This window comes from Sapajus apella, unplaced genomic scaffold (assembly GCF_009761245.1).
Source record: "Sapajus apella isolate SASKATOON/1434 unplaced genomic scaffold, GSC_monkey_1.0 scaffold74, whole genome shotgun sequence".
Taxonomy (NCBI): Eukaryota; Metazoa; Chordata; class Mammalia; order Primates; family Cebidae; genus Sapajus; species Sapajus apella.
Window position 1 is genome coordinate 404,768 of NW_022437014.1, and position 11,546 is coordinate 416,313.

At 56.9% G+C, this 11,546-nt stretch overlaps 1 protein-coding gene across 1 annotated transcript in view; it reads right to left on the reverse strand.

Moving 5' to 3' along the window:
- The window catches only part of IGDCC4 (immunoglobulin superfamily DCC subclass member 4), a 47,950-nt gene extending 38,456 nt beyond the window's left edge, over positions 1 to 9,494 (reverse strand). The window contains 1 exon segment of the mRNA XM_032250990.1: positions 9,378 to 9,494. Coding sequence (XP_032106881.1) covers positions 9,378 to 9,447 — 70 coding nt within the window. The 5' untranslated portion in view covers positions 9,448 to 9,494.
- Between the last annotated feature and the right edge of the window lie 2,052 nt (positions 9,495 to 11,546).

Genomic DNA, 11,546 nt, shown 5'->3' on the forward strand with positions numbered 1-11,546 from the left:
CGTGATCCACCCGCCTCGGCCTCTCAAAGTGCTGGGATTACAGGCTTGAGCCACCGCGCCCGGCCCTTATTTTATTTTTAAGACAGTTGTGCTCTGCCGCCCAGGCTGCAGTGCAATGGCGCAATCTCGACTCACTGCAACCTCCGCTTCCCAGGTTCAAGCTGTTCTCCTGCCTCAGCCTCCCAAGTAGCTGGGATTACAGGCCTGCGCCACCAAACCTGGCTAATTTTTGTATTCGTAGTAGAGACAGGGTTTCGCCATGTTGGCCAGGCTGGTCTCAAACTCCTGACCTCAAGTGATCCGCTCAGCTTGGCCTCCCAAAGTGCTGGAATTACAGGCATGAGCCACCATGCCCAGCCGGGCGCTTATTCTTAAAAGGTGCTTTGTAAGTATAAAGGGCTGCACAAGTGCTATTCGTTGTCCTCATCCAGTCCCTTCTAACTCTAAGGCCCTAGATTCCATGATTCAAGTACAGGATGGGGGAAGGCAAGCCTGGGCTCTCAGCCCAGAGGCTTCCAAATGCCCATTCCAGCCACTAGGCAGTAGGTTTGGGTTTCAAGGGAGAAAAGCCCCACAGGACATGAATCCCGGAGCCCTCCAGCAGCCTCCCTGCCCCCTAAAGCATGTCCCGGGCTTGGAAAATCCCCTGCTGCGCTGAACAAACAATGTGAACAGTTGGGGCCCGAGCAGCTGCTGGGTTTGTCAGCAGCCTGGGCTCTGGCAGGCAGGACGGCGGCCAGAGGGGCTGGCGGCTGGCTGGGGAGCCCAAAGGAGGCTCCGATTCCCTTCCTGAATATTCATGGATCAGCAGATGTCTGGCTTCCCCATCGCTGAGGAGCTCAGCAAGGCAGGAACAGGGAAAGCAACAGGGATGCAGACACGGAGAAAACAGGGGGTCCCCCTCAGAGAGCAGCAGTGCTGTGCCAGGAACCCAAGACAGTCCATTTAGTGGACACGTCTGTGAAGCCTGAGAATCCTCACCCCACAGATGGGGAAACTGAGGTCTGGGGAAGGGTCTCACCGCTCTGGGAGACAGTCTGGGAAAACTGCCTTTCTTTGACTTTTTGGGGAAGAACCCCGCATTGAGGAGACAACTGCTTCTGAATAAGGGGGTTCTCTAGGCCGGGCGCTGTGGCTCACACCTGTAACTCCAGCACTTTAGGCGGCCAAGGTGGGCAGATCACGAGGTCAGGAGATCAAGACCATCCTGGCCAACATGGTGAAACCCTGTCTCTACTAAAATACAAAAATTAGCTGGGTGTGGTGGCATGCGCCTGTAGTCCCAGCTACTGGGGAGGCTGAGGCAGGAGAATCACTTGAACTTGGGAGGCGGAGGTTGCAGCGAGATCATGCCACTGCACTCCAGCCTGGCAACAGAGTGAGACTCCATCCCAAAAAAAAAAAAGGGGGCTCTCTCTGCCTCTGTGCCCAACCTCATTTCTGTGCCCAGGAAGCTCATCCTTAGGGACTTGGCTCGGACGCCAGCCCCTCTGTGAGGCTGCCCCTACCTTCCCAGGTAAAGCTTTTCCTAAGTCTCACACTGAAAGCCACTTGGCAGTCCCTTACTCTTGCCTAGACAGAGGAACGGGTGTGGTGGGGCAAGCCTGGCCTCAGAGCCCTGGGTTCTAGGTCTGGTCATTTGTTGCACGCCTTGAGTGAGCTACTTTTGTCGTTTCAGCCTCAGTTTCCCCAGTCTTAAAACGAGGAGTCTCCAAACTTCTCAAACATTTCACCCAAATTCTCCCAACGGCAGAGGAGCACACGTTTACGAGGTTCGCTGACTGCCTGAAACGTTTTCACGTTTAAACCTCCAGCACATTTTGCATTCTGCCCCATAACATAGCAATATTTGCTTTGGTGTTTTTTTTTTTTTTTGGTCTGGATGGAGTTTCGCTCTTGTTGCCAGGCTGGAGTGCGGTAGCACTATATTGGCTCACCGCAACCTCCGCCTCCCAGGTTCAAGCAATTATCCTGCCTCAGCCTCCCAAGTAGCTGGGACTACAGGCATATGGCACCATGTCCGGCTAAGTTTGTATTTTTTTTTTTAGTAGAGATGGGGTTTCGCCATGTTGGCCAGGCTGGTCTCGAACTCCTGACCTCAGGTGATCCACCCTCCTCTGCCTCCCAAAGTGCTGGGATTACAGGTGTGAGCCACCGCGCCAGGCCGCAATATTTGTTTTAATATAAATGTGGTTCCCATATCAACAAACCCTTTCATAAAGGCGATGCTCTGGCGAGGGGACCTTGTTTGTCCAGGAGCTTCGTGGCCAGCGAGTTCCTGCCACCCCCAGCCCCTGTCATGGCTGACCCCCAGCATGTTTAGCCGTCCCTGTCAGGGCCGGCGTGGACACATCGCAGGTGCCGAGCGGACCCTTGCTGTCCACCGGCTTTCTGACTTGAGAGGACCGCCCCTCCGATGATCCTTGTCCTCAGTCTCCTCCGTGAGACCCTGCCAGGGACACGGAGCTTCTGCATTTGGGAGCCCCGGGGCCGCCTCTCACTCTCCTTTTTCTGACAGATTATTTTACCCACTTACAGGATAAATTGGATTTTATGAGGCCAGTGAGAACCCAGCCAGAAAGCAGGTTCGCTGCTGCGCTCCGAGGCCCGCTCGGGCTGTTTCGTGGGATTAGTGGAGGCCTGGGTGAGCTCCGTGTTCCAGTGAATTCTTAGGGAAGGGGCGTGTGGCTGGGGGAGGGGAACAACGAGGCCAAGATGGCTCCTTCATTAAGCCAGGGACTTGCCGCAAACGTCACATCAGGGCATCCTCGCTTCTGAATTTCAGGGCCCAACAGACTTACTCCTTGTTTTCAGTCCAGGAGAAACTCTCCACGACACCATCACCATTCTCCTTTCCCAGGGAACACAAGTCGGTTCCTTCCAGAAACCTCCCTTCCTGCCCCCAACCTTGGCCACCTCCCTTACCGCATGCTGAGCCCCTACCCCAACAGCTGGAAGGAGGGTTGGGACAGTTGCCTGGGACTAGAGGCCTCGGCGCGGGGAGAGGCTCAGCCTCAGGCTATCCAGCAGCAAAGCCCGGCTCCGCCTGACCTGCCTACCTCCCGCTCCCCTGGGACCCTCCACCCCTCCACGCACAGCCAGCCAAGGCCAGCTCCCTTGTTCCATGCACTGCTGGTGCTGCTCCCGCTCCCTGCAACAGCTGGGCCGTCCCTGGCTGATTTACGCCTCTCCTTTTTCTGCCCCGTAGAACGCTGCCACCCCACATCGCAGTTATCACTCCAGATTTTTTTTTTTTTTTCTGAAACAGAGTCTTGCTCTGTTGCCCAGGCTGGAGTGCAGTGTTTCGATCTCAGCTCACTGCAACCTCCACCTTCCGGATTCAAGAGATTCTCCTGCCTCAGCCTCCCAAGCAGCTGGGACTACAGATGCCCACCACCGTGCCCCACTAATTGTTTGTATTTTTAGTAGAGATGGGGTTTCACCGTGTTAGCCAGGATGGTCTCAATCTTCTGACCTCATGATCCACCTGCCTTGGCCTCCCAAAGTGCTGGGATTACAGGTGTAAGCCACCATGCCCGGCTTTTTTTTTTTTTTTTCTCTCTCTCTTTCTTTCTCTCTCTCTATTTCTTTCTTTCTTTTCTCTTCTCTTTTTTCTTTTCTTCTCTATTCTTTTCTTTTTTGAGGCGGAGTCTCACTCTGTCGCCCAGGTTGGAGCGTAGTGCAGTGGCGTGATCTCAGCTCACTGCAACCTCCGTCACCAAGGTTCAAGCGATTCTCCTGCTTCAGCCTCTCAAGCAGCTGGGACTACAGCTGTGTGCTACCACACCTGGCTAGTTTTTATATTTTTTGGTAGAGACGGGGTTTCACCGAGGTTGGTCAGGGTGGTCTTGAACTCCTGACCTCCTGATCCACCCACCTTGGCCTCCCAGAGTGCTGAGATTAGAGGCGTGAGCCGCCATGACCAGCCTTCGCTCTAGGTTTTTGACTTGCCTTTCTCCTCAACTAGGCACCAAACTCTTGGGATTATGTCCTAGTCAGCTTTCTAAATCCTCTGTACCTGGAACAGTGCCTAGGGCACAGTAGCTGCTCAATAAACATTTCTTGAATGGATGAGTGAACGTGTGAAGACATCCACAAAAAGATAAGACACAGAGCCCCCTATGCTTTTCCAAGATCTGGAAAAACAATGGTAACTCCCTTCAGGGTGCAAGAAGATGTCAGGAAGACATGTGGAAGCTGCCTAGCACACTGTGTGACACCCACTAGACATGACGTGCTTGAACAGCAGAGACAGAACAGTAAGTCCACTCTGAAAGAAACTGTACTTAAACATGACCAGGCTGGGGAGATCACTCCCTGGGCTGTTCTCTTGCTGTGTGGTTCATATGGTTAAAAAATGTATTTCTCTTGTGCCCACCTGTATCTCCCGGTACGTTCTGTTCACTGGCCAGAGCTCTGTCCTCCAAACGATCTAACGAGGTAAAAAGCCCCTTACACAACCATCCAGGAGTCTTGGGTTTGCATCTGAGGGACGGCTGACATTGCTTCCTTAAACCCAGCGACCCCATAGCCCCCCAAATCCAGATGATGCTTCACTCAGCCTCAGCAGTGAGGCAGTAGAAGCTGGCAGCCCAGTTGACACAGGTAACAGGATTTGATTTCTCTGCATGTCAGGCCCCAGAACATACTCTCTGGTTTTCCTTCCCTGGCCCCCTAGCTCCTGTGACTCCCCTCTGACCAGGCTGGGGTCCTCTCTCTCAGAGCCAAGCTTACTCCTCCCCTTCCCCCTCTGGGAGCTGGGAGCCCCCAGGCCTGCCTGGGAATGACATCTGTTCTGCATCTGGAATTTTTTGTACAGTCTGGTTGCTGTATCTTGGGAGGGAACAGAAAGAGGTGGGTGGGGGTAAGTGGAGGGGGATGCATTCCAGAGCCCAGAGAGCCTTACTGGAGGGGCAGACCCCAAAGCTGACAACGTCTCATTTGGCAGAGAGGACTACAGAGAAAGTGAAATCGGGTATCTGTGTACCAAACCCCCGGAAAGCGTGGCCCCATTTTTGTCCCTAATTACGTCACTTTGGGAAGTCACTCCGTTTTCTCATCTGTAAAACAGGCTCATGCTAAACTTATTTCTTCTTTTCTTTCTCGTTCTTCCTTTGAGACAGAGCCTCACTCTGCTGCCCAGGGCGGAGAACAGTGGTGCCAGCAACATAGCTTACTACAGTCTTGCCCTCCTGGGCGCAAGCAGTCTTCCCTCTTCCACCTCCTGAGCAGCAAGGGCGACAGCGCACACCACCATGCTTGCCATGCTATTTTTTTTTTTTTTTTTTGAGACAGAGTTTCACTCTTGTTGCCCAGGCTGGAGTGCAATGGCGCAATCTCGGCTCACCGCAACCTCCGCCTCCTGGGTTCAGGCAATTCTCCTGCCTCAGCCTCCCGAGTAGCTGGGATTACAGGCACACACCACCATGCCTGGCTAATTTTTGTATTTTTGGTAGAGACGGGTTTTCACCATGTTGATGTGGTTAGTCTAGAACTCCTGACCTCGTGATCTGCATGCCTCAGTCTCCCAAAGTGCTGGGATTACAGGCGTGAGCCACCACACCCGGCCTGCCACACTATTTTTTGTTTGTTTGTTTGTTTTTATAGAGATGAGGTCTCAATATGTTGCCCAGTCTGGTCTCAAAGTTGGCTCAAGCGATCCTCCTGCCTCAGCCACCCAAACTGAGATTACAGGTGTGAGCCACGCATGGCGCCTGGCCTGAAATTATTTCTAAGTTCCTTTCAGTGCTGACATTCAATGATGCCCTAATTGTAGATCGCTTAACTTGAAAGAGGTACCTTGAGGGGAAAGAAATGCTAATTTACATGTAAATGTGAGTTAACTGAGCCGTAAAAGCACAGAGGATCAATGAAGGTTTAGATACCTTCTGGATAAGATTCATTATTAAAAGGAACTCCCACGGTTTGACCTGGTTCCAAACCTCCGAGATGGGGAGAGAGGCCCACTCCAGATGACTCAGACTGGCCTCTGAGCCTCTAGGCCAAGAAGGGGACAGGGGAGGGGGGAGTTCCCGGGTGAGGAGAGGGCTCTGAAGTTCTCACAGGCCTCCTATGACTGACCTCTAGGTTCCCCACCCTCTGAATTCCGGCTTGGGGAGAAGGGGGAGCCGAGAGCCCCACCTTCGTGCACGTGGTAAGAACAGAGCTTGGCTCCTCGCCACTGCCTCACACGGGGTCCCAGTCCCTGACTCAAGAGCACTGCTGGGAGGAGACAGGCAGGCTCCCGCATCATGCCCACCCCAATACTGGCCCTTCATTCTGCCCCATGTTGAGATACGGAGGACTTTCTTTTTTCTCTTTTCTTTCTTTCTCTTTTTTTTTTTCTTTTCTTCTTCTTCTTCTTTTTTTTTTTTTTTTTAGACAGAGTCTCACTTTGTCGCCCAGGCTGGAGTCGTGCAGTGGTGTGATCTCAGCTCACTGCAACCTCCACCTCCCGGGTTCAAACAATTCTCATGTCTCAGACTCCCCAGTAGTTCGGATCACAGGCGTGTGCCACCACGCTGGGCTAATTTTTGTATTTTTAGTATAGATGGGCTTTCACCATGTTGGCCAGGCTGGTGTTGAACTCCTGACCTCACGTGATCCTCCCGCCTCGGCCTCCCAAAGTGCTGGGATCACAGGCGTGAGCCACCGCGCCCGACCTATGTCTTACTTTCCTCTCTCGCCCCTGCAAATAATTCCATCTCTCCTCATGTCCCACTGATTCTAGTCCCTGAAAATCTCTGGAATCCAGCCACTCCAGCCACCCCAAGCCCAACTGCCGCAGCGCTGGTTGCCACCATCCTCTCTTCTGAATTGCTACCACAGCCTCCAAGGAGCTGCAGCGTCCTGCTTCAGGACTCACCCATCCATCCTCCACGCTGGCTGGAATGAGGCGATGCAAAGCTGATCTTAAATCCTGTCAAGGGCTCAGGGGGGCTCTCAGGCCGGACATCTTGGTGGGCCCTGTAAAGCCTTTGTGAGATAAATCCAGGTCCTCTCTTCGGCCTCTTCTCTTGATACTCCCTGACCCCTTTCCGTCTTTCCCCCACCTGCCCCACACCCACCCCTCGGACCCTAAACTCCAGCTAGATTTCGTTTAATCCAATGCTCTAAACGAAATCACCTCTGCACGTTTGCACACGCTGTTCTCTGGAAAACGTTCCCCATCGTCCTCCTCCGTCTACACCGCTAACTCCACGTTGAGCTCTGCGGCTCATCATTTTCTTCAGGAAGCCCTTGCTGCCCTTCCCTCCTGGCACTGCAGGGGACTCGTCGGTTTCTCCCTCCATGGGACTGAAGGCTTTGCGCCAGGGACCAGGTCTGCTCCTTATTTACCATAGTCTAGGCACCAGGCACAAGCTGGCCTACACAAGGTGCTCCATGAATATTTGTTGAATGAATGAATGATCTCGGTACAGATCAGGGTGGCTAGACATTCCACGGGAGTGTCCCAGGCCTGCCGAGCTTTGGACGACCAGGGCAAGCTGGACTCACACTGGAGCCCAGAGACGCGGCAACGCGGGCCCTCGCCTGCTTCGTGCGCTCGGGAGCAGGGAGAGGCCGGGGGAGCTGAGCCCCTCGCGGGAGGCCCCAAAGCCGCTGGATGATGCGCCGCTGCGGTTCCCAGCCCTGAAGCCGCTTTGCCGGGTGACCCCGAGCTCATTCCAGGAGCCCCAGGAAGAGCGGAAGGTGGGGCAGGAGGACTATTCCTCAATCCTCTGAGCTCGGGGAGGACCGACGCCTCTGACACTTCCCCGCCCCTTTCACCTGACAAGCCGAGGCCCCCAGCTCCCCTGGCCCAGCAGCCGAGACCCAGCCTCGTCCGCGGTTGGGGCTGGAAAGGGGCGTGTCTTTGTAGGGACAGAAGGGGTCCGGGCAGTTCCCGGCACTTTCCCACCCGCTGTTTGGTTTTCCCGGAGATGGGCCTGGGGCTGGCCAGGCGGAGGCTCCTTCCCCCGCCCCCTCCCACGTGGCCTGGCGGAGTCTCTGGAAAGCCGCGGCAGCTGGAGAGAAATCCCCCTCCCCACCCCCACCTCCAAGTCCCTCCCGACTCTCCCCGGACACATCCTCAGCTCCCCCCTCCGCGGGGAAGGCGAGAACTAGGCGAACAAAGCGGCCAGCCCATCCCCCTCCCAGCCCTGCCACCTACACTCCCCTTGGGCTGCCCCCCAAACGCACACCGGACAGGAAGCGACAGAGCTGTGGGTGGAAGAGGGGGCCGGCCCTAGACACACACCCTTGGGGACTCCGTTATCCCCTCCTGAGCCCTTTCTCCAGCTTGGACAACTCTGACGCAGCCGGTACCCACTCCACACTGGGCTGGGGACTCGTTGAGGCCCTGCTGACCTCGTCCATGCTTCCCTGGTTGGCCCCTGGGGGTGGGGCCGAGGCGACACGCGTCCCATCCTGAGAACCAGCGCTGGACATGTCCACGAAAGCAAATGGTTTCCTGTCCCCTCCCCCAGTCCACTGCGAGCCACAGGTTTTGGGGAGCAACACCTCCCCAAGCCCTCTCCTGCCGGCCCCAGGGACCACACCCACTGGGCAAAGTTGAGTGTTGTTTTATCACCTCCCCTACAAGTCAATCGGGATCTATCGCTCTGTCCCCCCCACGGGCAAGGACGCTTCCCAAATGCCAAGGCCAAATACTAGCTCAGCCCCATAAACACAATTGCACACGCACCCGACCCAAATGGAGGTGCAGACACAGAACCCCAGTCCCCTCGTCTTTCACACACACTCTTGACCCGAGACACGCGCAGGGGAGGCTGAGCCGGCCCCGCAAAAGCCACCGACGCCGCAGCCACACGCCCCGCCGATGCCACGCCGCGACCGTGGCACGCACTGCGGACACGGCAGGAGCAGTCCCCACACTCACACACGCACACTCACGCACGCACACACACGTACATTCACACGCGCACGCACACACAGGCACACTCGCGCGCACACTCACACACGCACGTGCACACGCACACACACACGCACGTGCACACGCACACACACGTACATTTACACAGGCACACTCGCGCGCACACACAGGCACACTCGCGCGCACATACACACACGCACGTGCACACGCACACTCACACACGCACACTCACGCGCGGGCACACACGCGCACACACACACGCGCACACGCACACATACACGCACACACCCCCCTCACATACGACTCAGGCTCTGCGAACCAAAGACGCCCACTGCGGACAAGCACCCGCCGCGAACGCCCCCCGCCCCGCCGCAGGCCCCGCGCGGGCGCCGAGGGCACAGAGTCCCGCACTGGCTCCGGCCCGGGCTCCCGCCAGCCCCGCAGCCCCCGCAGTCCAACCCGCTCCGCAGCCGCCCCCGCCTCTCCCGGCGCCGGCCCTTACCGCGCGCGGCCAGCAGGCAGAAGGTCAGCGCGAGGAGCCCGGGGCCGCGGCCGGCGTCCCTGCGCGCCATGGGGCTGGGGCTGGGGCTGGGTTCGGGCCGCCGCCTCCCCGCGCCTCGGCCGCTGCTGCCGGGGGAGGGCGCGCCGGGCGTCAGGGGCCTGGGAGGCGCGGCGCCGCGGGCGGGGGCGCGGCCTCGGGGGCCCGGGCCCGAGCTGGGGCCGGCGCGGGGGCCGGGGCCGCGGCCGCCTTGCCTGGCCCTCCAACGCCGTCTTGGGCCAGCGGCCCGAGCGGGGGCCCCGGCGAATGCGGCCACGGGGCCCGCAGCGGACCCTGCGCCGCGCGGCGGCCCTGCCCGGCCGGTCCGTGTCCCGGGGCCTCGCCCTCTCCGGGTCGCCGCGGGCCCCGCGAGGCCGCCTGCGGCTGAGTCTGTCTCAGTCTCCCTGCCTCCGAGGCTCCCGGCCTCTCTGCCTCTGCGTCGCTACCTCTTCGCCCTGCTGCCGCCTCGGTGTGTCCGCCATCTCCATTCCAGGCCCGGGGGAGGCAGGTTCAGGGCTACGGTCCTTGCGGACGGCCCCCTGGCCACCCGCGCCCGGCCCATTCCAGCCCAGGTCCTGGCCTGGATCCCGGTTCGCGTCCACACGCTGCGCCAGGCGACCGCGGAGATCATACTTGCTCCTCGTTCCCATTCCCACTGCTGTCCCAAACCAAGGGCTTCCCTTGGCCTCCTTCCCTCCCTCTTGCAGGAACCAACCCAGGCGGGGAACTTACTGTCTCCCGTATTCAGCACTACCATATTCAGACGTCGCTGCATGGGGAAACTGAGGCTGGAGGAGATGAAGAGATTTGCCCAAGGACGGGAGGCTGGGGGGCAGCAGATGCAGGGCCTGAACCTTGGCTTCTTGACTTCGGAAGTTCATCTCCACCCCCATACCCTGCCTCTGCTGTCCGGCATTGACTGAACTACGCTTTCTCTCATTCTTTAACGGTACCTTTTTCAACCTATCTAGCCAGACCGTCTGCCTCAGTATCCCGCAAATATTTCTTGTTCTACAGGCAGGGGCTCAACTGTCAGCCTAGAATAGGGCAAAGAGTACCGATTCAATGACCTTGTTAAGGTCCTTTCCAACTCCAGGATGCCATAGTTCCTCCCTTCCCTGTGTCTCTGAGGGTTCCTGTGACTTAGGGCCATCTTGTCTCTGCCCCTATCTGTTGTCAGTTAACCCTCCATAATCGCTGGTACTTTGCAGATCTCACAGGCCTGGCGTTTGTTCATTCATTGCACGCCCCATCTTCACGTGGTCTGTCAGCAGCATTTGACTTAGTGGATCACTCCCTCTTCCTTGAAACACTTGCTTCCTTTGGTGATCTCATCTGGTCCTCAAGGCTTTAAAGAGGAAGGGAGGCCGAGGCGGGTGGATCACAATCTCAGGAGATCGAGACCATCCTGGCCAACATGGTGAAACCCGCCTCTACTAAAATACAAAAAATTAGTTGGACGTGGTGGCACACGCCTGTAGTCCCAGCTACTCGGGAGGCTGAGGCAGGAGAATTGCTTGAACCTGGAGGGCAGAGGTTGCAGTGAGCCGGGAAGGCGCCACTGCCCTCCAGCCTGGCGACAGACCGAGACTCCGCCTCAAAAAAAAAAAAAAGAAAAGAAAAGAAAAAAAGAGCATCTTTGTACTGATGATGCTTAAATGTATACTTTCAACCTAGAGATCATCTTTCCTGAACCCTGGACTTGTGTATCCAGCCATCTGTGCTCCAGGTCCATTAGCTGTCTAGCTGACACATGTATCCCTATCTCTCCTATCAATCTCTCTCCTCCCATAGTCTTCCTCATCTCAGTTCCTAGCAGCTCCATCCTTCTTGTTGCCCAGGTCACGCCTGTAATCCCAGCACTTTGACAGGCAGAGGTGGGAGGATCGCTTGAGGCCAGGAGTTTAAGACCAATCTGACCGGGCGCGGTGGCTCAAGCCTGTAATCCCAGCACTTTGGGAGGCCGAGGCGGGTGGATCACGAGCTCAAGAGATCGAGACCATCCTGGTCAACATGGTGAAACCCCGTCTCTACTAAAAATACAAAAAATCAGCTAGGCATGGTGGCGCGTGCCTGTAATCCCAGCTACTCAGGAGGCTGAGGCAGGAGAATTGCCTGAACCCGGGAGGCAGA